Source organism: Theropithecus gelada, chromosome 15, assembly GCF_003255815.1.
Source record: "Theropithecus gelada isolate Dixy chromosome 15, Tgel_1.0, whole genome shotgun sequence".
NCBI classification, from domain to species: domain Eukaryota; kingdom Metazoa; phylum Chordata; class Mammalia; order Primates; family Cercopithecidae; genus Theropithecus; species Theropithecus gelada.
In genome coordinates this window covers 66903277-66921818 of record NC_037683.1, presented here as the reverse complement: position 1 = coordinate 66921818, position 18542 = coordinate 66903277, and the positions used below count along the sequence as shown (strand labels likewise).

Genomic DNA, 18542 nt, shown 5'->3' with positions numbered 1-18542 from the left:
CAGGTATAAAAATGGGAGTGTAAGATTCAGTACGGTACAAACACTTGTCAAATGCTAAAAAGACAAGTAACTAGAAGGCATTTGGTGGAAAAAAATCAGAGCACCAAAGCTCTGGCCTGTCTTTATTTTATTTAGTTCACAGGTTGTTCTTTAGCATAGACAATCCAGGACCTGTTTGGCGCTGCCATCCAAAGTCATTCATTAATATTCTCCAGCTGCTCCCAAATTCCCAAGCCAGCTGCATCTTTCACATCTATTTTTTTCCAATTCCTTCCTCTCTTAGAGTTTTCCTGGTCACACTACAGTGGGGGCTCAGATTTTAGGCATTAAGAGTGCTCTTTAACAGAGGAAGATAATTACAGCTCTACAGACTCTGGGGGAAAATAATTGTCGATAGATTCGCACCAACACTATTTCCCCCTCGGTGAGAACAACAAACGGGTAGAAAAAAAACAACTACGGCACTGACTTGTTGCTTTTCTCAAGTGATCATTCTTAGCAGGAGGAAAACCACATGAAGCAGAAACCAGAATAAAGGGCCTACATCACGACTGAGGGTGCTTTCTTGACAAGAAATTAAGCATTTTGATTTTAAGGTGTTATCAAGCACGCTGGCTGTTGAAGGCAAGAGCTACGGCGCCAGGACCGCTCCTGATTTCAAGATGAGGATCAAAAGAATACCTCCTTTTGAGTCCAAAATTTTCACTGCAGCTTTTGTCTTTGTGCCAAGAACTGCATTCACAGGGGAGTTCAGAATTACTTCAAAGACCTCATCATCTTCCTCTAATCCGTCATAGGTAATTGCTATATTCCACATCTTAGTTGACATTCCTACAAGAAGTAAACATTTTAATTACTCTTTAATTGCTATTTCAATCACCTAGGTGTCAGAGAAATATATTAATTAACATGTCTACAGCTAGACTGCAGTAGCCCGAGTGAGCTATTGTACTGCTACCAACTCACTGAAGTCCTGCTGTTCTCCCAAATAATATGAAAAGACCACATTTGTTCCTGGACAATGATGATTCCGTTTAAATGCAAACACTGTAACAAAAAAGTAAGCTGCATTATGTGAGGGATGAAAAAAAATGGTTATTAGATGAGATCCAAGACTTAATTATTTTCCCAACCTGTCCCTTCTCTTCTTAAGAATAAACAAGTATTGCAATCTTAAAATCTTAATAGTTTAAAAAATCTTAAGCTGTTGACGCAGACAGAAGTGATTATTGGATGGTACTTCATGCTATTCATGCAACCCTTGAAATGATTGATTTCTTAATCATTTCTAAAGACAGCTGCCTGCATCGGCTTCCCCACTTCCTGAGATCTTTCTAGCCCACAAAGGCTTTTTCTGACGATGTAATACTCAATAGTTTGGTATCCTCCTAGAGAGACTTTATGGGTTGGGGGTTCTAGAAATAGAGCCCTTTTTTCCCCTCTTTCTGGCTGCCTCTATTCATGAAGTTACAATCAAGCTTGGTTCACAGTAACTTTGCGAACTTAATATTATACAAAACAGTTTTGACATTACAAACATATCCCAGCCATCCTGTCACCACCAAGATGGGAAACAAAGCAACCCCAGATATACAAAATATTAAGACTGGAAGGAACTTCTGAGATGATCTCATCCTGACCAGTTTCCATGATGTGGATCATAGGATATCCCCTGAGTTTATTTAGAAGAACAAGTGGTGGCAGGAAGTAAAGGGAATACTTTTTAGTGGAGAAAGAAGGCTCAAGTTTAAGAGGAATAAACACAGTAAACTTATGATTTAACTTTTCTGAGCTAAGTTGGAAAAGCTTACTCTGCCATTTGCTCATTGGCTATTTCAGTGTTTTCACTCCCTTAAGCCCCCCATATAATAGAGTTAAACTTTTTCAAAAGTCTTCTCTTAAAAATATAACTTGGCCAGGTGCAGTGGTGATCACCTGTAATCCCAGCACTTTGGGAGGCCAAGGTGGGTGTATCACTTGAGCTCAGGAGTTTGAGACCAGCCTGGCCAACAGAGCGAAACCCCATCTTTACAAAAAACAAAAACAAAAACAAAAATTAAGTGGGCATGGTGGCGAGTGCCTATGATCTCAGCTACTCAGGAGGCTGAGGTGGGAGGATCACTTGAGCCCAGAAGGTCAAGGCTGCAGTGAGCCCAGAATGTGTCACTGCACTACAGCCTGGGCAACAGCTCCAAAAAACGCCTCTTTTACCTTGCAGGTTGCCTTCTACAGACTTATACCTCTCAACTGTCCATCTATACAGTGGCCTCTTTCTTGAAGGTATGCCTCACATAGATCTCATGATCTAATCAGTCTCTTCAATTCTCAACAGAGGCCAATGGAAAGGTGAAGGTATCCACTTCTTCTACTTTTGGCTGGCTGCACTTAGAGGGGAAAAATCAGGTGTATTCAGAATAATTGTATTTTATTTAAAAATAGGCTGACAGATAGTTTTCAGTGCTGAGTTCTTAAATCAATTACGTTCACAGTCTTTGCAAAAGCAGTTGAAGCATCTAGTATGTATAATAATACCATACAATTCCCATCTCATGGATGGATAAATCAATACATCAAAATATATATTTTGTAATTATGATATGCTTATCTTTGCATTAGATGCTATGGAGAATACCAGAGGTGTAAAACAAGTCAAGCCCTGATCTAAAGGAGCTTAAAATCTTTTGGAGGAGACAGAAGCAAAACCAGGAAAGTCAAATAATTATTGAAAGCTATGTATGTTTAGCTACTAAAAGATACAGAATAGATGGTCGAGCCTATATAAATGTGGGCTTTAGAAGTGAAAGGATTAGGAGGGAAGAAATGGGAAAACAACATAAGCAAAGACAGGAAGATAGCAAAGTAGAGGTCTTGACTAGGGAAGGGTGAATGAATTAGCTGGCTGGAATAGAGAGGTTACATGGGTGGACAGGAGGCCATAAGGCTGCAAAGATCATTTGTAGCCAGACTGCAGAGAGCCCTGGACACCTGGCCAGATTCAGACTTTACAACATAGGCAACAGGGAAGGTTCTTGAACAAAGAAGTCACATGCTGAAAGTGGATTAGCAAAATGAACCTGAGAGTGTTATGTAAGAAAGTTTGGAGACCCAGGCAGAGAGACAGATAGGCTAGAAGTTTGGAGACCACATAGACAGCTGCTGTAATACAATTGGCATGAAAAGATAAGAGGTGGACAATGAAGAAAGCATTTGAATAATATGATTATTAATATTTGGAGAACTGTTTTAACCCTCAAAGACCATAAAGTTAAGCATTATGTTAATAAAATCCAATACAAAAACTATTTCCAACTCCCAACCAACTCCCTTAAGGTTAATTTTTAAAAGTTATAGTACCCCCCAACCAAAACAAACAAACAAACAAACAAACAAACAAAAAACTTAAGGTTTTTGTTGGACCTTACAGGATAGAACCAGATGGTTAGGGGTTAGAGAAAATATCTTTTGAGTTTCATTTAAGTGCTTCTGATTTGTTTGTGTGCATTCCAACTTGGTTTCTATGCCTACCAGGTGTGCACAGAGGACTAACTCTTCAGGTTAATGAGATTGGAAGTAAAAACTTTATCATTTTTTCCCTTCCTCTTTCACTTTCAAGGTGCAAAGTATTTGCTAAGTCCCTGAGATATACAAGCATTTTCAGAAGGCTTGGACTGGCTCCCTGTTCCCACAAAACAAAAGGTGCTGAAGAGGAAAGAGAGGTGTCATTTTATGCAGACATATTCCACTTTACAGAGTAGGTGACTTCCTGGATCTTTTCCTGCAAAACAGATTTCTGTATTGAAAGACATTTTCTCAATACTTTTTAGTAAATGCCACATTAGAGATCTGTTCCCTTGGAAAACATTTTGACTCTAGGGAATGATGAAGTATTAATTAAGAATGCTGCAAGCTTTTCAATAATGCATATTTTAAAGGAAAACAATCATTTTCTTAGGAGTATTTTTATATCCACTCAAGACTAGTCACAATAGCTGAATGCAAAGTAGTTAGGGTTTGTTTTTGTTTGCTTGGTATTTTTTTGGTTTGGTAGCATAGTCTCAACTTCAAGACAAGCTTCCTTCCAGCACCCACATAAGAGTTCTCAAACCTTATGGCATCCCACTGTCTTCGGTTGTTCACTCTGTTTCTTTACCCAATCATGGAAGCTGCCATTTTAAAAGAAACAAATTGATTTCCCTTGGTAAAATGGGTTGGTATGGGGACAGGGACACCAGACCTAGAAAGAGGCAAGGATTAACAAGACAGGAGTAAATATTTACTAAACCTGTGGACATGGAGAACTTCAAAATTCTCTAAAGCAAGATTTCAGTTTGTAAAACTGATTTTGGGTTAATAAATTCCAAAACAATGAACAGCCAATTGGTTTTTTCTTAATTTATAAGACATGCTTATATTATTTCTTAAATTGTCTAAATAATATCTAAAATCATAAGATTATATAGAGCCCCCAGAAGTCATTAGTATCTATTCAACACAGCATGTGAGCTCTTTTAGACAAATGGGTATTTATCTTATCCAGTAGAATCTCTAAGAGGTAGATTTCAGAGTCTCTTCTAGTGTGACACATTCTAGTTCCTATCAATCCAAACAGAGCAACTGATGGGCTGCTGGAAACCTACCAGCAGCCAAAATTACTCCTGATCTTGTAACAAACAGACCTCAAATTATGAAGACGACATATGGCAAAGACTCAAGAAATGGAAAAGTTGGAACTGCCTTAACATGAAGTAGGAAGGGACATGGTGCAAATCATCTCACCCTTTCATTGTAGGGATTGTAGGGTTGGCCACAAGAGCCTGTACCAGCGTGGGAGTAAACGGCACATAAATAACAGGAATCTTTCCCATATATAACAGGATCTCTTCCCACAAAAGGAGGTCAGCTGGAGGAACCAGCTTATCTGAGTTAGAATGTTAAATATCACAGGAAGGAGGCCAAAAACAAAATACAGATTTTTGCATGTTGAAGTGAAGGTTCACTGTTATAGGTTGAATTGCGTTTCTGAAAAATCAAGTCCTCACTCCCAGTACCTCTGCATGTGACCTATTTGGAACTAGGGTAATTACAGGTATAATCAGTTAACGTGAGGTCATACTGGAATAAGGTAGGCTCCTCATCCATTATGACCGGTGTTGTATAAAAAGGGGGACTTGGCTGGGCACAGTGGCTCATGTGTAATACCAGCACTTTGGGAGGCTGAGGCAGGCAGAGCATGAGGTCAGGAGTTCGAGACCAGTCTGGCCAATATGGTGAAACCCCATCTCTACTAAAAATACAAAAAAATTAGCCAGGTGTGGTGGTGCGCACCTATAGTCCCAGCTACTCGGGAGGCCAAGGCAGGAGAATTGCTTGAACCCAGGAGGCGGAGGTTGCAGTGAGCTGAGATCGCACCACTGCACTCCAGCATGGGTGACGCAGCATGACTCCATCTCAAAACAGAAGAAAAGGGCGTGGGAGGGGGCGCTTTCTAACACAGACATGCACACAAGGAGAACACTACGTGAAGATGAAAGCAGAGATGGGGGTGATGCAGCAGACACTAAGAATGCCAAAGTTTTCCACCCAGCCACCAGAAGCATGGAAGAGAGGCCTGGAATTGATTCAGAAGTAATCCTTCATGCTGACACCTTGATCTTGGACCTCTAGCCTCCAGAACTGAGACACTCGATGTCTCTGTTTCAAGCTACCCAGTGTTTGATGCCGTATTATGACAGCCTTAGGAAACTAACACAGTCCTCAAGCATCATGCTACTTGCAGTGAACTGCAGAAAGCCATTTTTCTGTGTTTGATGTTAAGATAGGCAATTTTGAGGTGGTGCTGGTACTTAGGCCATTTTCTTTTGCCTTTGCTCAACCCTTTATGAGTTAGTGGCAGATGATGTCAATAGTTTACACTTAGAGGAGTGTTCTCAGTGTGCAGAATATCTCCTTGGCAGGAAAGCACAAAGCCAGAGTCCTGTCTGTTTCTCCAGGCCCGTTGTATTTGCTGCTCCCAAGCCCCCACACTTGACTCAGATCCATCTCAAACCACAGGGAAATAGAGAGTGACATTCAGTGAGTGAGGCAGAGCTACCTGTCCCATCCACAGAAGCCAGGGAAAGATGGCGGGGCTCCAGCCTCAGCTTTAGGCACAGTTCCCCAAAGGTGTGTTTGTGCTTTTGTGTTAGTCCTTCATCCTGGAGTTTTCTTCTTCATCTAAATACTAAAATACTGCCTCCCCTGGGAAATCTTCCAAGATTTCTCTTAGCCCGAACAACAGCTCATGTTTTGGGTTCCAGTGCACTATCAGTGAGTGTTTTCTTGTATTTCTCACACAATGGAACACCCTTGAGAGCAAGTACCAGCCTTTTTTTTTCCACTTGCACCTAGCAAAATTTTTCCACAAATTTAAAACAAAGTAAGTGCTACTTAACTAAATAATAATTTCCCCTGGAATCTCCTAACATCAACCTATTCCATGAGGGATCATTTAGAAATGCCCTTTAGAAATCCATATAAACATAACATTCTGAAGAATTTCATAAAAAATCTGAGGCAATTAAACTATAACAACTTTGTATTAGAACTTCAAATAATTTCTAAATGACCGTATTTTTTTCTGGATTGTCTTGGATGTTTGCTTTGATCGCTCATATTTATTATAATCTTTCTTCGCATTTGAAATCAAAATTCACTTGTTATAAAAAATAATAATAATAATAAGGGCAAAACCTCAAATCCAAACACCTCTCTTTTAGAGTGGGGTGGTATGGCTCCCTGAGGAGTTTTTAGTTGGCCAAAGTTGTGTAATATTCTGTCTTCTCTACAGTCTCCAGACATGCCTACAAAAACAAAAAACAAACAACAACAAAAAAACACACACACATAAAACAAACTGCAGACACAAAATGTACCTGGGTCAAACTGAATCAGTTTAGATGGAGTCACAGCGAAATCTTTTCCAACTACAGCTGACACTTGGTTGACCTTAGGAGGGAAAAAAAAATCTTTTAAAAATAAAGATAAATATTCTACAATAGAGAAACAGCTATTCTCCCTCACACTAGACTAAACTCATGCTCTTAAATCTGTTTTTAATATTAAGTAGGGCTTTTAAAAACATTATATAAGCCATTTGGGATCCAGGCAACATGGATTTTCCTTAAAGTTGACTTTTTGCTAGGCTAATATCAATGGAAAGGAAAGCTTTTGTTTTGTTTGGTTTTTCCTTTATAAATGATTTAGTTATTGAAGAAAGGAACATGAATTTTAAACTATATTTTTGTCTTTGTTGCAAGCACAATTTTATTACCTTCCTTCTACCCCGATTTGGTTTTAAAATAGTCCCTCAAAAGAAAAGGAGGGAGAAAATTGAAGAGGAGAAGAAAAAGCAGGTAATCCTGACAACCCGTGTGATGATCTGTCAGCTAGCTTGGAGGTATCCTGCAAGCTCCAGGGCACTGAAAGCCTTTAGACTAGATTAACTCAAACACATCTGGTTCATTTTCCTGTCTGGATGAAACCATCACTCTTCACAAACTTGAAGGAGAGTTTTGTGGGACTGGCAGACCTGGTGAACAGCCAGACAAAGGAGATTCACACCCCAAACCAAGGACTTTCAAGGACCCCGTCAAGTAGGTGTTTTAAAACAAACAAACAAACAAACAAACAAACAAACAAAAATGCCCTGGTCTAAGGAGACTATTGATACACCCCTGCTTCTCAGCTCCAGCTCCAAGGCTAAAAACCAAAGAGGCGATTTTAGTGCTCTGAAGTCATGGCCTTGAATTCCACCCAAAGGGTACCCAAACACATGTTAAGAAGTGTCCTTGGGCCAGCACAGTAGCTCACGCCTGTAATCTCAGCACTCTGGGAGGTTGAAGGGGGTGGATCACCTGAGGTCAGGAGTTCAAGACCAGCCTGGCCAACATGGTAAAACCCTGTCTCTACCAAAACCAAAAAAATTGGCCAGGCGTGGTGGTGGCTGCCTGTAATCCCAGCTACTGAGGAGGCTGAGGCGGGAGAATAGCTTGAACTTGGGATGTGGGGGTTGCAGTGAGCTGAGATGGTGCCATTGCACTCCAGCCCAGGTGACAGAGTGAGATTCCATCTCAAAAAAAAAAAGTGTCTTTGTCTTTGGCTGATTGGAAAAATAAGTCATCAAATGAGAACCCTGTGCAAACATAACAGGCAGCTGTTACTTGTGCATATTTTTTAGATGTTTAAGACGGTCAGGAACGTGGGATATTTCTGTACTTAAACGAATGAAGTGCATAATGAAAAGCTGAAAAATTCCTACTTCTATGGCCTCAGACGATATGTCCATTTCAAATCAAAGGCCCCCTCACATATTAATTGGTTAGCAGTAGAAACATTTTGCTGGAAAAGGGTATTACTTCCTAAGCTTCCATTTGCTCTTTGTTGACAATGCCAAGGCTCCTCTGGAATCGCCTTTCATTGTGAAAAGGCAGCCTATTGTACACCTGTATCCACCATATGCTGGAAGTTGCATTTCCCTGCATGGTTCTTGCACGTGCAATTACCTAGTATTTACTACCACTGAGTTTACAGAATCCTATGTGGGAAAAGAAATGGTCTGAGGCAAGGTGGTTGAAGAAATCAGTCAGGTGAAGGTGCACAATTCAAACCAGGGCAATCCACACAGGGTGAAAGTACCACCTTGTTCCCTGTTCCCAGTCAAGCAGCCAAGCTTTAGTGTAAGACTGGAGGTTGTGCTCAGGGTAGAGTTGTCCTGAAAGACTCTGGGATTGTGCTTGATGAAGGCCTGCACACTCAGCTGGCAGGTTCGTTGTGCACTTTCAGCATAAATAAGCATAAGGTTCCATGTAACACCATGCCCGTTCTTTCTACCTGGCAAGGTGAATGGTGGCGTGGCCCAAAACTCCAGCCTAGAGCATATGGTGCTTTCTATGGAGGACTGGAGGATTATTAGAAAACCATCCAGGCAGATTCTTCCTTATTCTATAAGCAATCTTCTGGAAAACTATAGGGCATGCCAAGCTTTCTCCTGTCTTAATAACAAAAAAGTAACCAATAGATCTAGGAAAAAGAACCTGTGTCCACTGGAAAGATAAATACTGAGCCTGGATATGGTCAAATTTATGTTCGCAGGCTTCTGAGGGTGACTTGAATTCATTATTAAATTGAGACTTGACAGAAATGGCCTTTTCCCCAGAAGCTAATACCGATGTCTTTTTCATCAGATGGGAGGTGGCGGGGGGTGGAGTCTTTACAGCTCATTCTCCATCATTAGTGTGTACAAGTGTTTCATGCTCTCATTCTCTTGAAGCGCTCTTGTTATAATGACTCCTAAAAAAAAAATCTTGAATTCTAGAAGCATAGGTTGTGCTTCATGGGTCACATCAATGAAAAGAAATAGCAAGCTGACTGATCTAGAAGTGGCTACCTGAAAATTCTTTATATTTCAGGGTGCCTGTATTAGTATATGCTCTCCTAATTTTGTATGGCTTGGACAACTCTTAAGATAGATGGGTTTAAGCTGCTTATTTGCCTCATCAACTGAGCCCATGGGAAGTCACTGAGGTGCATACTAAGAGAAAGCCTCTTGGGACTGAAATTTGCTCTGGGTACCCCACAGAATGTCTTGCATACAATGTCTCTTTCTAAAGCAGAGTTCAGCCCAAGTTCACAAAGTTGAATATAGCTCCCTGTGAAATAAAACCTCAAAGTTTAAAGAGTTTATAAAAACAAATACCAGCTTTCAAAATCAAAAACGGATTTTAAAAATTAATATCTCAGCCAGGCACGGTGGCTCACACCTGTAATCCCAGCACTTTGGGAGGCCAAGGTGGATGGATTGCCTGAGGTCAGGAGTTAGAGACCAGCTTGGCCAACAAGGTGAAACCCCACCTCTACTAAAAATACAAAAATTAGCAGGGTGTGGTGGCAGGTGCCTCCAATCCCAGCTACTCAGGAGCCTGAGGCAGGAAAATCACTTGAACCTGGGAGGTGGAGGTTGCTGTGAGCCAAGATTGCACCATTGCACTCCAACCTGGGCAACAAGAGCGAGACTTTGTCTCAAAATAATAATAATAATAATAATTCTTGTGCTAGCTTCAGCAACACATACACTAAAAAATCATATCTCAGAATTTATGAACCTAGATGATGGATGGAGGGACAAGGAGGTTTTGTGGTTAGAATCTTTAGAATAGTAGGATCTCCCGAAAATTTGAAATTTCCTTGGTCACTCTGAATTTTTCTTAAAAAATATAATGAAAGACACCAACCAGCAACATAAGTTTTAGCTTGATAATTTACATTTCAGAGTCATTACCTTTATATCCACAAAGGCCGAGTCCATGGAATATCCCCTTCTGATAATTTCCAAGGGCAACACACCCACATTCTCACAGACTTCGTATTCGGTCTGTGACCATTCAATATGAGACCACTTCAGTTCCAAACTGTGCGTGAAAGGAAAAGATAAATCATAAGAATGCATAGTATATGCCTGTAGGGATTCTCCACTGAGCAGACTGAGTGGAAAAATATGGTTGATCAACCTACACCAGTGATGGAAATTCCTTACGCTTATTTGATACATTTTAGTTCACAAAGAATTCATACTAACGTTATCTCATTTGATCCTTACAACAACCCTGCAAGGTAGACAGAGTAAGGATTAGAATTCCATTTTACAAATGAAGAATCTAGGGTTAAAAGGCTGCTGAAGTTCCCACAGATAGTTACAACTAAAAGGGGACTCAATCTTGAATGTTTTGAAGGGAAAGGAACCAGCAGTTAAGTTCAAGGAGACATTCCTTTTTGGAAAAGACACTGATACGAAGTCTTCTACCTTATCATTTAGATAAGGATAATTGGTACAACAAGAACAATTCCGGACAGAGATCTTCTCGGAACTTGGGTTCAGTTTAATAACAAAATATTCTTGAGGATGTGCTTAGTAATTATGTGTTTCATAAGTGTTATTTGTTTCTCTTTCTGTGCATAGAAAAGGACTCTACTGGTATGAGGCTTGGATGCAACTATACAACTAAATAAACCTGATAAATAGAGGATGGTCTTTTTTTCTACAATATATTTAGTGAGTCCAACATTTGGTGGAAATTGTCTTCTTTAATCTTCATCTAGAGAGGAACATTTTTTTTCAAAAACAAACAAACAAACAAGACTCAGAGAGGTTAAGTAACTAACTTAAAGGCAAAAAGTCATGACAAAGCTAATAGCAGAGATGAAATCCAAGCATAAATCTAATGCCAAATCTTCCATCCATCCTCTACCATTTCTCTCCCCAATTGAAGTTCTTCATGACTGTTTTGTGAGCTCAAGCAGAGCAATACAGTTTTATCTTTACCCAGAAACATTTTGCTTTATGAGGTCTTGGCTTTTTTTTTTTTTTTTTCCGCCATCTGTAACCTTACTATAGAGCAGGATAAAAGACACAAGAAACCTTCGCCATGATTGTTAACTGCACCTCCGTTGTTTTCGTTTTATTCAGTTGCCTTTTATTCTAAATTTACAAAATCCTCAGTGGTTGCCTTACTTGTACTTCCCAAACTTCTAGTCAGATTCAGACTCTTTCCTCTCAACTTTTAAGTTTATTTATTATAATTTCTTTCTTTTTTTGTGGAACTAGAAATTCTGGGTGCTACCATACGGAACATGGGTTCACACGTTTAACACACTCTCCAGGCATTCCTGGGGCCATTCGTATTAGGGAGGAAGTCTGTCTTCAAATAACCACTGTGTCCACACTGATCATGTGTCAAAATCACGTTCTATGGATTAAGCTCACCAGCCAGATAAACTCAACAGCACAGGTTCATAGCTGAGCATCATGGGCCAGGGGGCAAGGGTAGGGTGAGACCATGGAATTATCACAGGGGCTCATGAATCTATGTAAACATACATGTTTATTCAATCAGATTTAAAATTTATTGCCCCTGAGTTTCTTGCTACTTCATATTAATAAAATTTTAAACATGAAAACAGTATCCTAATATCAAAAAATATTGGAAACTTCATGGGTCTCAGATGCAACTGAATTCAGATCTGGTATGAAACAGATCAAGAAACAGAAATAAATGATTACAGTAATACCTCTTTTTCACAATTTGCTTTCTGAAGGTTTCAGTTACTTGTGGTCAACCGTGGTCTGAAAATATTAAGTGAAAAATCCCAGAAACAAATAATTCATAAGTTTTAAACATCATGCTGTTCTGAGTTCTGTGTGATGAAATCTCACATCATCCCTTGCTATTCCACCTGGGGCAAGAATCATGCCTTTGTCCAGCACAGCCACACAGAAGATGCTACCTGCCCATTAGTCACTCCAAAGCTGGCTTGGTTATTAGACTGACTGCCACAGTATCACAGTGCTTGTGTTAAGTCACTTTAATTTTCTGTAATCATGGCCCCAAAGTGCAAGAGTAGTGATGCTGGCATCCCATGATAGTTGTTCTATTTTATTATTGGTTATTGTGATTAATCTCTTACTGTGTCTAGCTTGCACATTAAACTTTATCATAGCAATGTATGTGCAGTATAGGAAAAAGCATAGTGTACACAGGGTTCAATACTATTTGCACTTTCAGACATCCACTGGAGGTCTTAGAACATATCTCCCACAGATAGGAGGGATTAGTGTGTGCTTAAAGAATTACAAGATAACAACAACAAGGATATCATAAATGCCAATAGAAATATGTTGCAAAGAATCCCAAAAGGATCCAGGTAAATGAGAAAGAAAAAAAAAGTCAGCAAGATAGATTAGGGGAAAAGAGAGAAAGATGAAACGGGAAGGAAAGGAGGGCAGTGGGAAAGGATGAAACAAATACATTTGCATGGATTTCAGCTATCAGTAGGGTTCAAATGAGTTTCAATGTCCAATTATTCTGAGAATTCATCCATCGCTAATGCTAACCATGACAAGTAAAAATCTATCAATGCCATTCTGTAGCTCCTGGTGACCTCAAGGCGAAAAGCTAAATGCAATTTGATTTCTGATCTAGATCCAGAAGGGAACCATTCAGAGGGCTGTTCAGCTTCAAGGTACAAAGGGTCTTAGTGTTTGGGAATGTGCATGCATTTCCCTGATGCACCAGTTGAATGCTGCATAATGCTTACAGGTCAAGGTTGTCATTACACAATGCTCTATTTTATTTTCTTAAGACTATTCACTACAAATAATAAAGAATTATTGAAAAGCCATGAAATTTAAGCCAGGCCATATATTTTTGAGAAAAAATGTCTAAATAGCAAAGCACCTGCATATCTCCAGAATATATACAATATATGTTTTGAATGTGAATTTTTTTTCTGCTTTTTGCAGTACTGTATTTGAGAAGATCTTTCTATGCTGAGACTGTGATTGCTTAAACTGTATACAAACACCTGGAAGAGAAATAAGAGATGTAGTCAATCATCTGGGAATTTTCCCTGCAAGAACCTACACAGCTATATGCCTGGCATCATGTAAATGTCCAAATCCAGGAGCCCATGAAAGAGATTTGTAAAGTTCTAGACGTGCAGATGTCATGTAGATAAAGATTGGTTCATATCTTCCCATTTTAACAAAGCTTTCAATTTCCTGTCACCTGTCATTCTACGGTCAGAACTGTATGCCATGGACACACTTTATATGTAACCCATATGGCAATCACTTCAAGTCATTTAGCAGGAGGGGAAACTCCTTAAGTCTCTAATTCAGGCTTTCCCAACCATTTTGGACCAGACAATTCTTTGTTGTGGGAGGCCATCCTGTGTGGGAATGATGTTTAACAGCATCCCTGTCCTCCTTGCATTAGATGTAGTAGCACCACTTCCCTCTAGTCACAACAACCAAACATGTTTCTGGACCTTGACAAATGCTCCTTGGGAGAAGCCTTGGGACAAGAGTCACCCCCACTCAAGAATTTCTTCTATATGTGGTTTTAATGTGTTTGTCACAATAGAAAAAACTGGTTCACTGGGAGACGGAGGTTGCAGTGAGCCAAGATCACACTACTGCACTCCCGCCTGGGTGGCAGAGCAAGACTCCATCTCAAAAAAAAAAAAAAAAAAAAGAAAAGAAAGAAAGCAAAAACTGGTACAATGTGAAGCTAAATTCGGATCCCTGAAAACCACTGCTGTAAGTGGAAGACATGGCATGGAGCAGTGGAAATAAAATTGGATTTGAACTTGTGAGGCTTCAGGTCCCTCTGTCATTCACCAGCTCTAAGCAGTCAGGTAAAAGAATGTTGTTTAAACACCCAGTTTAAAATCACAATCTCTTTCCCAAAAACAGCACTTCTAATCCCCCTTCTCCTGACCAAGTTTTTCATTTTTCCAAAGCATGTACCACGTACAACAAGCATACTATCATATTGATTTAGATCCTATATATGCTCCAAGGAAGCACAGGTCTTTGGTTCATTGTGGTAACCCAGGTGTCTTGTAGAGTGTCTAAAACATGGTGAGTGCTCAATGTTTGTTAACAGAATGAATGAATCTTGTTTATCCCACTGTTTCCTGAGCTAAGTTGACCATTGATATGGTTTAGCTGTGTCCTCACATCTTGAATTGTACTCCCATAATTCCCACATGTTGTGGGAGGGACCCGGTGGGAGATAACTGAATCATGGGGGCGGTTTCCCCCATACTGTTCTCATTGTAGTGAATAAGTCTCACGACATCTGATGGTTTTATAAGGGGTTTCCCTTTTTACTTGGCTCTCTCATTCTCTCTTGCCTGCCACCATGTAAGACTTGCCTTTTGCCTTCTGCCATGCTTGTGAGTCCTCCCCAAACATGTGGAACTATGAGTTCATTAAACCTCTTTTTCTTTATAAATTACCCAGTGTCAGGTATGTCTTTATTAGAGTGTGAAAACAGACTAATACAACCATCGAAAATGTTTTCCTCCCCAACCTTACTAACATCATCTTTCATACACTTGGAAAAAAATGCTAGGCTAGATGATTCTCACATGTTCTCTCTAGCCCTGACTTACTCTGGATTCTTTGACTATTGTTAGGCTTTATTAGCATAGAGGGAAAGATGGCATTGATAAATGAGCATTCTAACATAATTCATAATTTCTTAAAACATATGTATGCTATTTTCTAAGGCATGCATGTAATTCTTAACATTCAGCATTTTATGGAGATGTATTAATTGCCACAACTGGGAAGAGGATGATGCTACCCTTCAGCTGACAGAGGCCTGGGGTGCTGGTGAATGTTCCGCAGTGCCCAGGAGAGTCCCCTTTAACACCAAATGATTTGTCCCAAAATGTCTACAGTGCCAACGTTGAGACACCCTGTCCTGGACTAATAAATATGTTCTTTCTGATATTTTATTTTCTAGCTATTTGATTCACTTATGAAGAAACAATAAGCTGAAAGAAATACCTGGATTTAAATCACCAGTTTGGGAATTGGGGCATTAATCCAGGTTAACAAGAGTCTATGAAAAAGATATTTAGACTCTCTATGCCTCAGTTTCCTTGCTTCCTATAATAATGTAATTATTACACATTACAAAGTGCAATAATGATAAGTCTGTACTTCAAAGGGGTTAAGTGAACCTTCATGAATTCTCATTAAGTATTTTGAGCTTCTCAGCAAAAGGTTTACAGAAGCTAAAATTGTGATTAAATTACTATCCTTATAACTATATCTTCATTTATAATCAAGTAGCATGTGACAAGAATTCCTGAAAATGTTAAAAAATATTTTTTCAAGTATCCAATCTAAGACTTATCAATTCAAAGATGACGCTATTAAACTCCATAATCGAATGCTATGAACACATGTGTTTTCATTTTTCTCTTTTTCTCTTGATAATGGGGAAATAGGGGTTAGCCAAGAGGCCACATAGTGAGTACCCAAAACAAGTGCTTTGGAATCAAGCACACCTTGTAACCACTGATTAGTGTGTGATTACGGTCAGTTACTCAGTCTCTCTAGGCCTCGGTTTTCATTATCTTAAAATTGAGGAGAATTACACTCATGTCAAATGATTAAAATTAAAATTACTTAATATGTATAAAGCACCTGTACACAGTGGGTGCTTAATAAGTGCTATTTTCCTTCCCTTCGTCTGTGCTTTCCTAAGATCTAGTCTGAAGACAAAAACCTTAACTCCTGGCTTGCAGGTAATGTGGAGGTATTAGCTAACCAACAGTTTCAACCTCTTCCCCTACCAGGTGTTTCATAAAAACTGCTAAATATTGCAAAGTTTGCCTGATGGAAATTCCTTTTATTCTTCCGTCCCTTCTCTTTTAAAGCCAAAAACGGACAATAGAACAGTTAGAATGTGCGTTGCCAGAGGTGGGGGAAGAACCAGAGTGCAGAACTGGAGAAACAGTCACTGAGTTATCAAGGACTTCTGCATTTAACATGGCTTTTGAAGTTCACTTTTCTCCAGTGGGCACAAGAAAGAGGTCCACGTGGAAGTTGTATTAGGAAAACAACCTTGGTCAGAAGTTGGCCACATTCTGTGGTCCACAGAAGTGCTTTTCATGAATGATGTGGGTCCTGTGTAACTTAGTTTGGGGCTTCTGCAGATCACCTTGGAGATTCAGCTTGGACTAGAAAACAGGCACGAGCTTGTGAGGGGTGCAGCCAAGGGGTGAGGCGATAAGATGAGCACTCACTTAGGTCGGGAGTTCAGGGCTCACCCTCCAGTGACTTCAAGACAATTACTTAAAAGCCTTGAGCTTTATTTCCTTATCCTCAGAGGATTGTGTTTTGCAGATAAAATTAGACAACTCGTGAAAACACCTAGCACAGTGCCTGAAATGTAGGCACTTAGCTAAATCTAAATCATTATGCAAATTTCCATAGATATCAGCATTATAAAATAATTTCTATTTACAATAAAGTGACTTCCAAATGTATTCCATGAAAAACTTGTTCCCCGAGCTATCCTGCCTGTGTGTGGGGTGGCGGGTCAAGAGAGGCGATTCTACAGCCCAGTTGGGTTGAGATTTGCTGCCTAGGCTTCGTTTCTGAGAGATTCCCAATCCACACGCACATCTCAATGACTCTAGGATGTGATGCAGTTAAACAAGCACGCAAGCTAGCTAGCTGGCAATAACTTGATGAATCTCATGAAACAAGCATTTCCAAATGCTTTTTATAGTGCAGCATCTATTTATCCTTCAGGACTGATACTCCATAGGAATCCTGCAATAGCCAAAACTGACCAACAGTCAAGATTCTCAACTTCCCACTGAACATGGGTCCTTCCCGTGCTCTAAAACAGGCCCATTTCTGTTCCAGATGGCACCCTGCAGTCCCTCTAGCTTTATCACAGAGGTTTCACCCCTTCAGATATGACGAATATGAATCTATTAATCTTGTCTAAGCCAAAGAACAACACAAAGTTCTACAGCATTTAGCTCATTGATTAATAGGCATATTGATTGTTTACTTTGTGATTCATCCCAGGATCAATTTCTAATTAGAGGCAGGCTTTCTAATCCACCAAATGTTTCTGGGATACTTCTTCAGTCAATTATTGTACCCACATGAATTAACTACAATAGTAATCACCACCACAAGTTGCATTTGTTAAGGACTTTAAATACACAAGATGCTTTCATATACATTACACATCTCATTTGTTTTTCTAAACAAATTGTAGTATCGCTTCCATTTTACAGAAGAGATGACTAAGGCTTGAACAGTCACTAGATGAAGGGCAGAGCTCAAACCTTGTCCTCTAGCTCCAAGTTCAGTGGTTTATTATCTATAGTATAAATTCTAGTGTGTTAGATATGAAGTGCATGCTAATATAGAGGTCTATAATTTAAATTTTTTAAAAATCCCACTGAACTTTAAGGTCCTATATGAGTCAGTATTCTTTCTTGCTTGGGTGGCCAATGTCCGAAGAGAAAGAAGACAAGCCTGCTGTTCCATTCCCTTCAGGCCAGATTAGCACAGTCCTTAAAATGGGCAAAAAGTTTTTGTGTGCTGAGAAAAATCATGCACTCTAAGGCTGCATTTCCACTTAGAAAAGTCACTTTCTAGCTCTGTCCTCAGTTTTCTCATCTGTAAATTTCAGATGATGATGGTACCTGACTCATAGGTGGTTGTAATGATTAAATGAATAGCAATGAAATAGAGCAAACACCAATTATATTGCAAATGACTGTAATTTATATTGTACTTGTAACTACATTCTGGCTGGCTGTCTTGGGAAGATGAACCACTATTCATAACCTTGCTACTTACTGGAAAATTGTGCACCTAGTTCCGAAAACATCTGCTTACAAATGGGATGGAGGACAACTATACCATTCAAAAATGATGATGATAAATGCTGAGTAATTTTACCCCCCCATCCCTTATAAAGAAAATACCCTAATGTATGTCAGAATCAAATAAAACTTCTCTCTGTATTACCCCTTGGTAGGCGTATGCCACAGCATTTTGTTCAGTCATGAACAAATGAACAAATTATATCAAGTTGAACTAGAAACATCTCCAGCACAGATACGTGAAAGTTAATATCCAACAAAAGCAGGAGGCTATTTAAAATGGCCTCAATTAATGT

General features: G+C 39.5%; 1 protein-coding gene across 1 annotated transcript in view; it reads right to left on the bottom strand.

Moving 5' to 3' along the window:
• FREM1 (FRAS1 related extracellular matrix 1) overlaps positions 1 to 18542 on the bottom strand; it is a 166505-nt gene that overhangs the window by 12125 nt on the left and 135838 nt on the right. The window contains exons 28-30 of the mRNA XM_025359692.1: positions 10316 to 10445; positions 6912 to 6984; positions 682 to 831 (exon numbers count right to left, since the gene is read on the bottom strand). Of these exons, the coding sequence (XP_025215477.1) occupies positions 682 to 831; positions 6912 to 6984; positions 10316 to 10445 (353 nt within the window). The remainder of the gene's footprint in view (positions 1 to 681; positions 832 to 6911; positions 6985 to 10315; positions 10446 to 18542) is intronic.